Below are 16,163 nucleotides of genomic sequence, written 5' to 3' on the forward strand. Positions count from 1 at the left end.
CGAAACAACTCGACGGCATAATACAGGATGAGAGGGAGAGCCCAGAAAAAAGATGTCACCTATCAGAGTTCCCGCCATTTCATCCCAAGGTTTTATCAGTGTTCAAGGCAGATCTGTTCTAATCAAGTCTGGAACGGGAACTCTGAAACCTAGCTCACTTCCTTCCGGAGGGCCAAAAGAATAAACCCTTAGAGACTGCGGGAGTCCAATCGGGATTAGAGCCTAAGGTTTGTTTGAACAATAGCGATTCCCTGGTTTCACTGAAAAACCCCTCATATCAAGTCATCGATCCAGTGATCTTCATCACTGAAGATAGAGGCCTTGTCCCAGTTTGCGAAGACTATGATAGAAAGAATTTCCACTAGTCGGGGTCCAAACGCTTACCATAGACAATTGCTGTTGGTCTTCTTCCGTCTCCTGGGGCAGCAGGAGGGCCGAAACGATGCCTCTCTTGATGTTCAGAATGTGGGTTGGCTCATCTCTGTCTGGGTACAGTGAGACCTGCTTGCCACCAGGAATGCTTAATTTAAGTTCATACCTATCCAAGAGAAGTCAAATGCTTAGGCAATTGTCAATGTAGTTATTGATCATTTCGATCTGTGCTGCTAACTTTTCTTCTCCCACCCATGACTTCCCAATGCCCTTTCCTTTTTACAGTCAGTTTTCTCTTGTCATCCTTGCCCTAGACGTTGTTACTCCTCAGCCGGAGGTCAGACAAACTCGGAGGTCAGGGTGAACAGAGTAGCAAAAGTGTAATTGGTAGTAATAGTGATGGCATTAGTTAAGCGCTTACTATGTGCCAAGCTCTGTTCTAAGCACTGGGGTTAGATACAAGGAATAAGGTTGTCCCACATGGGGCTCACAGTCTTAATCCCATCCCCATTTTACAGATGAGGTAACTGAGGCACAGAGAAGTGGCTTGGCCAAGTCACCCAGCCGACAAGTGGAGGAGGCGAGATTAGAACCCACGTCCACTGACTCCCAAGCCCGTGCTCTTTCCATTAAGCCACGCTGCTTCTCAGATATTAGCACCAGATGTTGCTGATAGCCGATACAACAGCTTAATAAAGAATGATCTTTTTGTGGACCATGTGGAAGGCATGTTTGTTGCTCACTGGTCTGTTATTCATACCCACCCCTAGACAGAATCTCACTGGTAGCTGTGACAATTTCAGATCCAGAAGGCTGTAGATATATATATATATATATGTGTGTGTGTGTGTGTGTGTAAATGCATGTGTGAGTAAGAATGCCTCATATTTTCACACTATGGAACGCCCTGGAAAATGGAAAGGATTTTCATCTGTTCCCTGTCCTGAAAACACATCCGTGTGTTTGTGTGAGTAGTTAAAAACCTGATCTGGGGCCAGGCAGCAGGAAGAGAGCAAATTGGGAGAGGGGCAATCTCTCTCTATGTCTTTTTTTTGTTCTCTGAACCTCCCTGTCCATCCTTCCATTGGCTTCGCCCAGGACAAGGGAGCTTCTGAGGATTTGCGATTGATTTTCCTGCTCCATCTGCCACTTGTATGCTGTGGGACCTTGGTCAAGACACTTGACTTCTCTGTGCCTCAGTTACCTCATCTGTCAAATGGGGATTAAGATTGCGGTGAACTGCATCCTACCTGATTAGCTCAGGTCTTAGTATAGTGCTCGGCACATAGTAAACACTTAACGAATATCATTAAAAAAACCAACAGCCGCTATTATTATAGGAAGCCCAAGTTCCGGAAGGAGAGCAGCAATAATTCAAACATTACCATGTGTATACATGCACATAGGGGTGAATCTAGTCTTGGAAGAATTCGAACTGTTTTTCAGTTTACCAACAGCGGTTGCTGATGACCCGGTCTACTTTTCTGAGTGATGCAGCATGAAATCACCCAGGATTCCTGAGTCCCCGGACTAAACTCTGGTCATTAGCCTCCATCACTTCCAACTAAGCATTAAGAGCACCCAAAGAAATGGAAATATAGTACGTGGGCCAATACGCAGCTCAACAGACACAACGTCTATTCCCGGTGAAAAGAGAAAAATCAAGATAGAGGAGGAATCGTTGGCCCGGTTCAGTGTACGGATAAACCCGATGACAGGAAGCAGAGAAAGAGGAATGAGAGAAGACAACAGATGGTCTAAACAGGCAATGAGGGCTTCAACCCCTCCAATTCCAGAGACCACCCGAATAAAGGTTAGGTGAACCAAGTCAACCCTGTGGAGCCCAAACAGTAATTCACCCTCCCCCGCCCCACCAAGCACACAGTGCTAAATCCTTACTTGGACATGGCGGCGGTAAACTCTTCCGAGTTCTTGGTCTTCTTCAACATGGCCTTCCCTTCTGTGTTGAAACCATAAACCTCCCTCAGGGTGCACTGGCTCGTCTTCAGGACGAAGCTGCATAGCTGGGGAACCTCCAGCTCCACCTGAAAACAAGATCGGTGGTTGGTTAGTTGGTCGGTGGGTCGGATTGCTGGGATTTGGAGCCGCTGGCGTCATCAGTTGTTTAAAATCCATAAATCTCCATTTGTGGATTTGAATTAGGCTGTAACACTCCTTCAGGGAAAGGATCTTAGCTGGTAAACGATCAGTCATCAATCTATCAATCATTGGTGTGTTCATAAATGCACTGCAGGCTCCCGGTTCAGTTCTGTAACCAATCAGTACACTGCTCGCAGATGGTATCCAGTACAGTGTTCTGCCCACAGAAGGCACTCAGTACAGTGTTTTTCCCCTAGTGATTCCTCAGAACAGTACTGTGCACGTAGTAGGATCTCACCATTATTCTCTGTACATAGGAAGGGCCCAGTAGAGTGCTTTGAATACTCAATAAATGCAGCTGCTGCTGCAGTTCTTTTATTTATGGTATTTGTTAAACACTTACTATGTGTCAGACACCATACTAGGCACCGAGGTAGGTACAAGCTAATCAGGTTGGACACGGTCCATGTCCCACAGGGCGCTCCGATTCTTTATCCCTATTTTACAGATGAGGTAAGTAAGGCACAGAGAAGTAACTTACCCAGAGTCCCAAAGCAGGCACTCAATAGAGATAGGATTAGAACCCAGGTCCCGGGACTCCTAGGCCTCTGCTCCACTAACCGGGCCACACTGCTTTTCTAAGCAGGTGGAGAAATAAACTGGTCCAATGTAGATATCAGAAACCCAAAATGATTGCCTGTTGGTTTTTAGTGACTTAGACTGTGCGCCCCCGAGTGGGATAGGGACTGTGTCCCACCTGATTAACTTGCAACTGTCCCAGAGCTAAGAATAGTACTTGACACAGAGTAAGCGCTTAGCAAATACTATTCTTAATCTTAAGGGAAGGGGGCAAAACCCATTCTGCACTACCACGAGCATTCTCAGATGAGGTTTTAACATTTCCAAGATGGCGCCATGGCTCTGGATGCCTTTCCAGATGGGGCTCTGTCCCCTAATTGTGGGATGGAGGGAGATGGGCGACCCAAAACACCGTTCAGAAACAACATAGCGCAGTGGATAGAGCAAGGGCCTGGGAGTCAGAAGGGCCTGGGTTCTAGCCCTGACTCTGCAGCTTGTCTGCTATGTGACCTTGGGCAAGTCACTCCACTTCTCCGGGCCTCAGTTACCTCATCTGCAAAATGGGGACTTTGAGCCCGATGATGTCCAAACTGATTACCTTGTATCTACTCTAGTGTCTGGCAAATAGTAAGCACTTAACAAGTACCATAAAAAATGAAATGCTGATCGTGGGAGTGGAAATTTGCAAGCCAGGCAAGCTGAGTCTCTTGACTACAAATAGCCAAAGATGAAATCAGGGCTACTGATAAAGACACGGTGCCACAGCCCTAACCTGAGGGTGGTAGGCCAGTAGGCCTGTCAGAAAATAATAATAATGATGGTATTTGTTAAGCACTTACTATGTGCCAAGCACTGTTCTAAGCGCTAAGTTAATCAGGTTATCCCACATGGGGCTCGCAGTCTTCATCCCCATTTGACAGATGAGGGAACTGAGGCACAGAGAAGTTAAGCGACTTGCCCAAAGTCACACAGCTGACAAGTGGCGGAGTCGGGATTAGAACTCATGACTTCTGACTCCCAAGCCCGGGCTCTTTCCACTAAGCTTGGCAGTGCGTGCTGGGTATCTCCAATGTCCCATCTGGGCATGAATCTTTACATATTCATTTGCGGGTGTCATTTACATAATCCTTTAGTCGATTCAAGCAATGTCTCTCAAATTCCTCTCCCCCCGAGACCCTGTCCCCTATTAAATCAAGAACAAGATCACTTCTTCCCGCTACCTTTATGCCCCCCCCCCCCCCGTCAAAGGCACGTCTACCAAGTCTGTGGCACTCTCCCCAGGATTTAGTACAGTGTCGCGCACACAGTAAGCCCTCAGTGACTACCACCGATTGAGAGGGAAGCATCCGAGTTGCTCAGACCTTGCAGTTAATCTTGGTGGCACTTCGTGAATCCGCTGTCCCGGTCACTCCGCTGGTGCTCTCAGCTTCATAGTTGTACACGTATTTCCTGAGGTGCTTGAATCTGGTCGCATCTTCTGAAATGAGAAAAGCAGAGAAACGTTTTAGTGAAGCTGCTAGGCAAAGTGACGGAATGGCGACAACGGGCGGATCGAAAGCCACTGTCTGAGCGGGCTGAGTTGACTGAGGTCACCCTGCCGGTCTATCCCACACTTCGGTTTAGAACGGGTGGAAAGACGAGGTGGATGTGTTCATTACTTTCAGTCTTGATTCCCGTTCCACGCTCTATCATTATCCCGCTGGGCAAGGATCATGTCTACCAGTTTCACTTTACTGTACTTCCCCAAGTGCTTAGCACAGTGCTCTGCACACACTAAGGACTCAAAAAATTCCATCGATTGAAGTTAGACCCCCGCCAATTAGAAATCCTAAAATTCTCCCATTGCTTGAGAAAACCCCTCTTCAGGTCCGTTGGACTGGGATCTTTATGTGGGGCAGGGCCTGTGTCCCATCTGAATGCGTTGCATCTACTCAAACGCTCAGTACAGTGCTTGGCACATAATGAGTATTCGATAAATACCACAGAAGGTCCAAATAGTGTGATGCTTGGCTGTGGCACGTCTGAGATCATATCTACCAGTTTCATTGTACTGTACTCCCCCCAGGGCTTAATATTCTGCGCAGGGTAAGTGCTCAAAACATTCCATCGATTGAAGTTAAAAAACCCCCAGCTAGAAATCTTAAAATTCTCCCGTTCCTTGAGAAAACCCCTCTTAAAGTCTGTTAGCCCGGGATCTTTATGAGCTTAGCACAATGCTCAGCACACACTAAGGGCTCAAAAAATTCCATGGATTGAAGTTAGACCCCCGCCAATTAGAAATCTTAAAATTCTCCCGTTCCTTGAGAAAACCCCTCTGAAACTCCGTTAGGCCGGGATCTTTATGAGGGGCAGGGACCGTGTCCCGTCCGAAAGTGTTGTATCTACTCCAACGCTCAGTACAGTGCTTGGCGCATAATAAGCACTCCCTGAATACCACAAAAGGTCCAAATGGCATTTGATAGACCACTGCCTTGGCCTGGTGGTTCAGTTGATGTCAGGTCCCTAAGAGCAGAGTGGTATTAAGCAGAGAACAGGCGAGGTCAAATCCCCAAACTCCAACTCATTCAATCTTTGACCCAAATAATGTGATGTGTTGCTGTGTCACCTGTCACGCCCCTGATTCTGCCTGACTGTTCGGTCGATGTCATGTGTATAATCAACAGGGGGCAGAGCAGCATTAAGCAGACAACTATTAGCGGGCGAGGTCAAATCCCCGAAACTCCAGCTCATTTACCCTTTGACCCTTCCGAGTCACTCTGGGCCTGATAAATGGCCAGGGATAAGTCGGGGTAGGAGCTCGGACCTCATTGTAAAGGTTAAAGTCGGCATTACCTAACACCCGATGTGATCATTTTAAGAAATGATTATCCCTGCGGCTAAACCTGTTTACTTAAAAATATGTCACAAGTCCCCGGGCGATAGAGATGAGGTCGGCGGATCAGATTTTAGGTACCCGCATTTTTACGTTCCGCCGAGAGAGAGAAATAGGGTCCTTTTAGAGGGAATACCCCAGAAATGGGTACCAGATCAGACACCAGAATGAGAGGGCTTGGCCAAGCTGGACACTTGTGTTAGGAAAATGGGACTGTGGAAGCCAGTGAAGAAGTGAGAGGGAACTTACAGTAAAATTTAAATGCGCCCATTACAAAGGATTCACAGTGGCCGCCTCTACCATTTTTCAAATGGACACAGCAGGTTTAAAACTATTCCACGCTATCTCCGAAGAGCCAAAGAACAGGATGTTAAAATTGAGAAATTAACCGCCCCCCAGAAAGAAAACATGCACACCAACACAGGTGCACCCTCCCCTAAGCCCAAACACACACACACACACCCCCCACAGACTGCACACACTCAAGATGCTGAATATACATGTATTAAACCTTACTTGGACAGCTGGCACCGGGGGCCTCAGATCCCTCCTCTTCTATAAAGAAAAAATAAATAAACAGATTCGGTAAGGTCTTTTGAATGCCATTTTTGAACCCAAATAGAGTATGCTTATAAAAAATATGACGCAAACATCGTGACTGAGAATGGAAATAAAGTAGGTTGATTTGCCTCAGTTTTTGCAACTGTAAAATGTGGATTCACAACCTGTTCTCCCTCTTACTGAGACTGTGAGTTCCATGAGGGACAGGGACTGTGTCCAAACTAATTAACTTGTACCTACCCCAACGCTTAGAACAGTGCTTGACACATAGCGCTTAGCCAACACTTTTGAAAAAAAACGGTCCCATGACATAAACTGTTTCCTAAGAGAGGCCGTTAGTAAACTATTGTTTGGCTTTATCCCGACAAAGAATCAATTCTCCAAAGAGCAAAGTCCAACCAACTTAACACTAACAACGGTGCCCATTTGATCCTTTTTGTAAACTATATTTTGGTGAAACGGTTTAAGCATTTTTTATTCACCTTATCCTCAGCCCCACAGAACTTGTGAACATATCTATTATTTATATATTTATATTAATGTCTCCTCTCGACGGAAATCTTCTTTTGGGCAGGGAACCTATCTACTAACTCTGGTAAATTGTTCACCCCACCCTCAGCCCGTCAGCACTTATATACGCGAACGCAATTTCTTTTGATGTCTATCTCGTCTCTAGACGGTTATATCCTTGCCGGAAGGGAACACGTCTACCAGCTCCATCGCGTTGTTCTCTCCCGACCCCTTAGTACAGTGCTCTGCACACAGTAAGCACTTACAGAATACCACTGATCGACTGAATTGGTTTAGAGACTTCAAATCTGTTCCTCTTAGTAAAAAAAAAACCCGAACACATTATAAAACAAGAGGAATCTTTTCCTCAAATCTTTCGAGATGATCTTCATCTACTCTAAAATAATCTAAATATCCCTGGTTTCATTGCAAATTGCTAGAGAAATCTAATGTCTTTTAAAATGGGAGGGCAACCACCCTATTTTAGAGGCACCATAGACATCATTTTGCTAAAAAAAAAAAAAGATGGTCTTTATTCAATGTTTACTATGGATCAACCACTGTGCTAGATACAAGGTCATTAGTTCTCAAGCGCTTAGTACAGTTCTCTGCACACAGGAAGCGCTCAATAAATACGGTTGAATGAATAATTAGTTGCTGCACAGTCCTACACAGGGATCACAGTCTCTAAGAAGTTCTCTCATTTTACAGATGAGAAAACCGAGGAACGGCAGGGGTTACGTGACTTGCCCAGTCAGCAGACAGGCGATCGGCAGAGCGGGGATCAGAACCCAGCTCTCCTAAATCCCAGGCCTGTGCTCTTTCCACTAGACCGGGCTACCTATGTTCAGGCTCTCAAGAAAATGGAAAATATTCAAAAACCCTTAGCCACGTCCCGCGTTCCCCCGCCTTCCATATTGCCATTCCCCAGTGACATCCGTTTCAAATAGGAGAGCCAGATCCCCTCTTCCAGTTTATCCAATCTCAGGCTCAGTCCTACAGACGGGTCTCGCCCTCCCATGGCTCCTCTGTGAGAGAGAGAGGGTTTTCAGAGGTGAAAGATGAGCAGAAAAGGCAATACTTACGGGAGGAAGGGCCGCTAGCAATCAGCAAAAGCAGCAGCAGCAGCAAGAGCCTCAAAGGGCCCATGGCTGGAGTGCCGCAATCCCTTTTCTTGGTTCTTCCCTGCTTCCCTTCTTCGCAAGCTGGGAGGAAGATAATGAGCACCTCAGGGGAGACCTGCATTTATATAGCCACCGGCGAGCAGCTGAGCCACCCTGTTTGGAAAGTCCAGAGCCAAATTGCAAAAGGTCCAAAGGTCAGAGTCCGGGATTCCTCCTTGCTTTTTTTCCACAGGCGGGCCCGACCTGAACCTTGGAGCAAGCGGGGCGGGCTGAGAACTGAACTGACTGAGCTTTTTTAAGTTTCTTTCCAAGACCTTGTCTGTCGAAGATAGCATCCTAGTGGAGAAGTGGTATCTTTCCTTTAGGATAAGGAAATTCAATCAGTCGGTAGTATTTACTGAGAGCTTACAGAACGCAGAGCACTGGGCTAAGCTCTTGGAAGAGAACGATACAAAGAGAATTTGGAAAACATGAGCCTTCAAAGAACTAGCAGGGTAGACAGCAAATCGACCAAAATATACGTAGATATATCTACAGGTATATTTAGGGTGATTTGCTGTATAATCCCTGAATAATGAAGGATAATTAGAATATCGATATATGAATATATATGCACACGTACACATTTATGAATGATAAGGGTAATTAAAACATTAATATACACATAATTTCTTTACGTTCAGGGGTAGGGGAAAGGTGAAAACAGGCACTGGGTGGAACCGGGTTCGAGTCCTGCGCCCTTTCACTAGGCCCCTCTACTCATACCAAAAGATAAATATTTCATTTATTTTATAATATTTATCGTTAAATATTTATTATCTGGGAAATTTCTACAAAATCGTTATGGAATTCTGATTAAGTTCAGATGGTAAGGTTTTTGAATGGAATATATAATCAGAACACTTAAGATGTTTTCCTTTAACAGTTTTATTGTATTTAGGGGAAAGGTATATCTATCGACTTGATACCCTTCAAAGAGAATTGCCCTGTTTAATTTTTTTGCTCATTCTGTAAGTAGAATCTCCACTTTTATGGCCATAAGGCACTCGATCACTCTCCCTCATGCCTAACTTCTCTCCCGCTACAACCCAGCCGGTTCAGTATTGTCCTCTAACACCGATCTCCGCCCTGTATCGCGATCTCGTCTCTCTCACCGTCGACCCCTTGTTCACGCCCTCCCTGGAGCTCTCTTCCCTTTCGCCTCTGACAGACCACCACTCTCCCATCTGCAAAGCCCTACTAAAATCATAAAGCTCCTCAGAGGCAGGGATCGTGTCTACCGACTCGTTTGTACTCTCCCAAACGCTTACCACAGTTCTCTGCGCAGAGTAAGCGTTCAATAAATACCATTGATCGGGCAGGGAACGTGACTACCGATCCTGTCACGTTGTACTCTCCCAAGTGCCCGGCACAGTGCTCTGCACACCGTAAGTGTTCAATAGATACTATTGATCGACTAGAATGAAGGCAAAAGAAAAGGTGAAGCAGGGAGGATGGGGAGGACTCTTCCATATAACTGACCGTCTTTCATTTAGAGGGAAGGAAACAGGAATTTTGGGCTAGGTAAAGGGTCTGGGTTGCTGAGCCTGGAGATGATAATACTAAGGGGTAACGGTTGAGTTGAAGAGGAAGAGGATTCCTTGAGGACACATTTACAGAGATCCCAACAAGCAGAAATGGACTGAAAACTGGGAAGAGAGAATTTGATTAGCTTGAATGAATTAGCTTGACCATTACTTGAATGACAGTTGTGACATTTCCTGAGTGCTCGCTAAGTTCACCGTACTAAGTGTTGGGATATGCTCCCTATCCACTGGAAAACTGCCGGAAGCAGCATGGACGAGTGGAAAGGACATGGGCTTGGGAGTCAGAGAACTTGGGTTCCAATCCCGGCCCTGCTACCTGCCCGCTTTGTGACCTCATTTAATTTCTCTGTGCCTCGGTTTTCTCATCTTTAAAATTGGGCTACTCCCACCAGAGCCCGGAAAAAGTCCTGAAATGTGCTGATGTGATGATTGTCGCAAAAATACAAATTGTCTATTCTATGGTATTTCCAGCGACGGCGTATGGCTCCGAAAGCTGGACGGTGAAAAAACAGGATAGAGAGAACATCGATTCTTTTGAAATGTGGTGTCGGAGAGGGCTTTTGGGAATACCGTGGACTGCCTGAAAGACAAACAAATGGATTTTAGAGCAAATTAAACCAAAGTGGTCTCTGGAAGGCCAAATGACTCGACTTAGATTAGAATATTTTAGACACCTAATCAGGAGGACCGATTCTCTGGAGAAGACACTAGTGCTAGGAAAAGTCCAGAGAAAACTTGGAAGAGGCAGACCGGCAGCAAGATGGATAGAGACGATAACGATAACGGAAGAACCGTTAGAAAGGTTGCGGATTATGACAGAGAACAGGACGTTCTGGAGAAACTATATCCACGGAGTCGCTACGAATCGGAAACGACTCGATAGTAACTCCTACTCCCACCTGCTCAGACTGTGAGCCGCAGATGGGAAAGGGATTACGTCCTACCTGATTATCTTGCATCTACCCCAGTGCTTAGTATAGTGCTTAGCACATGGTAAGCCCTAAAAGAATCCATAATTATTATTCTGCTCGTACTCTTTTACCCGTTGTATGTTTTGTGATTTATGTCAGCTTGCCCTACCCCGTTATTTCTTAAGGGAAGGGACTGTATCTTCTGTGTTCCTTAGTGCCCATTTTTAGTACTCTGTCCGCCATGCCGTCGATGGTGATGACAGTGAGAGGATCAGGTTAAACTCTCTAAGTTCCTTCCAGCTCTGCGATTCCATGACGATGACTATCACTGGTAGTCATGGTTGCCGGTGGGTGTGTCTGTCCAGTTGGCAAAGCATCAGGGGTGAATTGGCATCTGAGAGATAACAAGGAATGATGTCAGAGAGACGCAGATGGAGCAAAGAATCAAATACCCTTAACCAGACATGAAGGCATAGTCACACACACACACACAGACACATATGTGGTCATATGCAAACACACAAACACACACCCATACAGACAGATATACCCATAGACTTAAATATCTGTGCTCTTCCTCCTACTTTCTTCAACCTCTTGCACATATAATCTTCTTTGTAGTTTTTTTTTTTTGACAGTAGTATCGCCCTTTCTAAGGAAACAAAAGCCCAAGACCTGGGATCTTTTTCCACTTTGTTTTCTTTGTCTTTGCTGGTGCCTTCAGCCACAGGCCAACCGTGCCCTCTCCAGCCCAGGTCCGCCCTTTGCAGATCTTCTCCTACCTCCAGAGGGTGAAGGGATGTGATGGAAAGTGGAGCCTCCCTTGACTAAACCAATCCGAACCTTCAGTAATTAAAGAATCATAAATCGAGGAGATCACAAAGACCCAGGCACGCCCTTCCCAAAGGATCCACAGAGCAGGAAATGCATCTTTAAGCTGCTGTCCTTCAGAGGAGGGAGCTGAAGGATCAAGAAGCCCTCAGTAATAATGATGATGGCATTTGTTCAGCTGTTCTAAGGGCTGGGATACATACAAGGCAATCGGGTTGTCCCACGTGGGGCTCACAGTCTTAATCCCCATTTGACAGATGAGGTAACTGAGGCACAGAGAAGTTAAGTGATTTGCCCCAAGTCATACAGCCGATAAAGTGGCAGAGCCGGGATTAGAATCCACAACCTCTGATTCCCAGACCCGTGCTCTTTCCACTGAGCCGCGCTTTGCAGCTCGGAGAAGTTAAGTGACTTAGGATCAAACAACAGGCAAGTGGCAGAGCTGGGATTAGAACCCAGGTCCTCCGACTCCCAAGCCTGTGCTCTTTCCAGTGAGCCACGCTGCTTCTCAGCCTCTAGGAGTAAGAGGATGGTGGTGGTTGAAGGGCAGGTGTAAATCTGCACAAAAGAGGTGAGTAATTTAGTCATGAGGATGATTGTCTCTGTACACCGTAAACCCTTAATAAATATTATTACCTGTATTACTACTTGCAACACATAGACGTAAACATATTATACCCACATTACTTTCATGCTGGGAATCCAGTATCAATCAATATGTCTTCAGCATAAGTTTGAACTTCAGATGTATAAGACTTTTTAGATGCCACGTCCCAGGGGATAGAATCTAGGAAGAGTGTCAGAACTCCTGAGTTTCATTCTCAGATTAATAATAATAATAATGTTGGTATTTGTTAAGCGTTAACTATGTGCCGAGGACTGTTCTAAGCGCCGGGGTAGATACAGGGTAATCAGGTTGTCCCACGGGGGGCTCACAGTCTTCATCCCCATTTTACAGATGAGGGACCTGAGGCACAGAGAAGTTAAGTGACTTCCCCAAAGTCACACAGCCGACAGGTGGCGGGGCCGGGGTTAGAACCCATAACCTCTGACTCTTTCCGGGCTCTTTCCACTGAGCCGCACTGCTTAACTTTGGGGTAAATTACAACCCTGCTATATCTGTTACCTTATTTATAAAGAATGGAGGCAGCAATCCATGTACTTCATGCAACTCATAGGAACAGAACAATATCAGGTAATAATAATAATCGTGGCACTTGTTAAGAATTTAATATTTGTCTAACACTGAACCAAGTGCTGGGGTAGATATAAAATAAACCGGTTGGACACAGTCCTACGTGGTGCTCGTAATCAAAGTAGGAGGGAGGGAGAAGAGGCATGGAATCCCCATTTTAAAGATGAGGAAACTGAGGCCCAGAGAAGTAGAGTGACTTGCCCACGGCAGGCCAGTGGCAGAACTGGGATTAGAGCCCAGGTTTCCTGACTCCCAGGCCCATGTTCTTTCCATTCAGTTATCAAGTGCTTTAGTCAGTCAGGCACATAAGGCGCCTGATTCGTCCGTGAGATTTGTTAATTCAGTTCTGTGGCTTTTGAAATCGAGAACCCCCAAAATAACTCCTGCATTCTGGATTCTCTCATTATCCCCTGCCATCTCTTAAGGAAATCTGCAGCCTGTTTTCAAAATCCACCATCTCTACTTGTGCTTCTGACCTCGTCTTCTCACCCTTAAATACCTGTACCTATTCTTCTCCCTTTCCTGACCTCTAAACTGTCATGGGCAGGGAAAGTGTCCGTTTATTGTTATATTGTACTCTCCCAAGCATTTACTACAGTGCTCTGCAGACAGTAAGCGCTCAATAAATCCTTCTGAATGAATGAACTTTCCAAACGCTAACTTCCTGATAGCTCCTTCCCTTCCGTCTCTCATCACGTCCGCATTTCCTCTCTCCTAAAAACATATCTTTTGCCTCCCACTGCACCTCCCGTCGCCCACCGTCCGTCTTCCGCCTTCCATCGCCCCATCTCCCTCCTCCCGTTCCTGCCCAAGCTCCTCAAACAGGTGACACACACCTCCTGCCTCCCACTTCCTCACTCCCACCTCTCTCCTTGATCCTCTACACAATATGGTTTCCTCTGCACTCCACTATGACTGCACTCTCCAAGGTCACCACTGACCACCCTTTTGCATATCTAAAGGACTCTACTCTGTCCTCACCTTCCTCAACTGCCCGTGTAGCTGCCTGTGGCAATTTGGACGACTCCCTTCTCCTGGAGAACTATCAAAATTTGGCTTAACTGACTCAGTTCTGTCTTGGTCCTCCTCCATCTTCTCGGGCCTTCCTTCTCAGTTTCTATTCCTTCTCTGCCTCATGTACCCTAACAGTGATTGCACTTCAAGGGGTCCCTCCATTCTCACCCAATGGGAGAGTTTACTGCTTTCCAGAACTTCTTATCCTACCCCCCAACCCTGTCTCCCCACCTCCTCCCCCAATTTTCCCCAAACTGGAGACAGCACCACCATCCTTCCTGGCTCAGAAGCCCATAACCTTAGCATAATCTTTGACTCATCTCTCTCATTCAACCCACAATATGTCACTAAATCCCGTCTGTTCAACCTTCATAACATCGCTAAAATCTGCCCTTTCTTCTCCATCCCAACTGCTATGACATTAATACAATCATTCATCCTATCTGCCTAGATTACTGCATCAGCCTCCTCGCTGACCTCCCCGCCTCCTGTCTCTCCCCTCGCCAGTCCACACTTCTCTGCTGCCCGGGTCATTTTTCTACCGAAAACATTCAGGTCAGCTTTCCCCACTCCTCAGGAACCTCCAGTGGTTGCCCATCCACCTGTGCATCAAACAGAAATTCCTCACCATTGACACTCAATCACCTCGTCCCTTCCTCCCTCACCTCTCTGCTGTCTTACTGCAACCCAGCCCCCACACTGCACTCTGGAGCCAACATACTCTCTGTACCTCGATCTCGTCTGTCCCGTTGCCGACCTCTCGCCCACATCCCGCCTCTGGCCCGGAACGGCCTCCCTCTCCGTGTCGGACAGACTATGACTCTCACCCCCTTCGAAGCCTTACTGAGGGCGCATCATCCTCCGAGAGGCCTTCCCTGTCTAAGTCCTCATTTCCTCTTCTCCCACTCCCTTCTGTCGGTTAGATGTGCTTCCTTCGTTTACCACCCCCTTCCAGATCCACTGCACTTATGTACATAGGTGAAATTTATTTATTTATATGAATACCTGTCTCTCCCTATAGGCTGTAAGCTCACTGTGGGCAGAAAATGTGTCTACCAACCATGTTATAGTGTACTCTCCCAAGTGCATGGTACAGCTCTGCAACCAGTAGAGGCTCAATAAATATGACTGATTGAACAAATACTATAGTAATTACTATTATTATCCATAAGATTCAATAATCAGTCAATCAATCATATTTATTGAGCACTTACTGTGTGGATAACACTGTACTAAGTACTTGGGAGAAAATAACAGAATTAGAAGACCAGTTCCCTGCCCATAATGAGCTTACAGTCCAGAGATTCAAGAGACCCAAAGCTTTTCTTGGGTAATTGGAGTCTTTGCTCTCCACTTCCCTTGGTGGGGAGTAGGGAGCAGGGAGCTATTTGGTCCAACTTCAGCTCTAAACACAGAGAAGTGGCGTGGTCTAGTGGAAAGAGCATGGGCCTGGGAGTCAGAGGACCTGGGTTCTAATCCCAGCTCTGCCACTTATCTGCTGTGTGACCTTGGACAAGTCACTTAACTTCTCTGAGCCTTAATTACCTCTTCTCTAAAATGTAGATTGACTGCGAGTCCCATGTGGGACATGGACCGTGTCCAACCTGATTAGTTTGTATCTACCCCCTAGTGCTTCATACAGTGCCTGGCCCATAGTAAGTGCTTAATAATTACCACTGGAAAAAGAAATCTCAACTCTATTGTGCCTTTTTCATTTATGTGTGTCCTATTTGTGTCAAACTATTCATTATTTTTTAGTAATAATAATTGTGGTTTTTGTTAAGCGCTTACTATGTGCCAAGCACTGTTTTAAGCAGTGGGGTAGATACAAGGTAATCAGGTTGTCCCACGTAGAGCTCGCGGTCCTAGTCCCCATTTTACAGGTGAGGTAACTGAGGCACAGAGAAGTGAAGTGACTTGCCCAAGGTCACAGACTAGAAAAGTGGCGGAGGCGGGATTAGAACCCACGTCATCTGACTCCCAAGCCCCTGTTCTTTCCACTGAGCTACGTTGCTTCTCATAATAACAGTTTTGCCACCTCTAGCTCCTTTTTCTGATAAAAATCATCTTCCCTGTTCTATCGGTAGCTCTACATCTCACCCGGTTTCTTTTCTACTCACTGTGATCTGCAGTGAGTTTGATATATGGCATCAACAGAGCGAGTTGCACTGGGCTTAGCCTGAGTGTAAAATGATCCTGATAAGTTAAAAGGACTAAAACCTTCTTGGCCTAATCAAATTTGACTTCCAAAGATCCCGGCATATTGGAGAGGCCACTAAATATTAAAGGTAGAATGTTGTTGTGACCCAGAGGCAGAAAAATCAGTCAATCCATCAGTGTATTTATTGAACGCTCACAGTATAAGGAGCAATGAAGTGAATGCTCGGGAGAGTACAGTACAACAGAGTTGGTCGACATGGTCCCTGCTCAGCCTAGAAGAGAAAAAATGGCAGAAAACTAATAAACTGAGAGGGATGGGGTGGGTTTGGGGTCCGGGGGGAGCGTTAC

The 16,163-nt window shown here is 46.0% G+C and overlaps 1 protein-coding gene across 2 annotated transcripts in view; it reads right to left on the reverse strand.

Annotated features, from left to right (window-relative positions):
* APOB (apolipoprotein B) overlaps positions 1 to 8,217 on the reverse strand; it is a 38,752-nt gene extending 30,535 nt beyond the window's left edge. Inside the window, exons 1-5 of one of the 2 annotated variants that reach the window (XM_007655840.4) lie at positions 8,080 to 8,217; positions 6,440 to 6,478; positions 4,413 to 4,528; positions 2,272 to 2,417; positions 385 to 538 (exon numbers count right to left, since the gene is read on the reverse strand). In XM_007655840.4, coding sequence (XP_007654030.2) covers positions 385 to 538; positions 2,272 to 2,417; positions 4,413 to 4,528; positions 6,440 to 6,478; positions 8,080 to 8,143 — 519 coding nt within the window. In that variant the 5' untranslated portion in view covers positions 8,144 to 8,217. 2 annotated transcript variants of the gene reach the window in all.
* Positions 8,218 to 16,163: the final 7,946 nt, after the last annotated feature.

This window comes from Ornithorhynchus anatinus, chromosome 9 (assembly GCF_004115215.2).
Source record: "Ornithorhynchus anatinus isolate Pmale09 chromosome 9, mOrnAna1.pri.v4, whole genome shotgun sequence".
NCBI classification, from domain to species: domain Eukaryota; kingdom Metazoa; phylum Chordata; class Mammalia; order Monotremata; family Ornithorhynchidae; genus Ornithorhynchus; species Ornithorhynchus anatinus.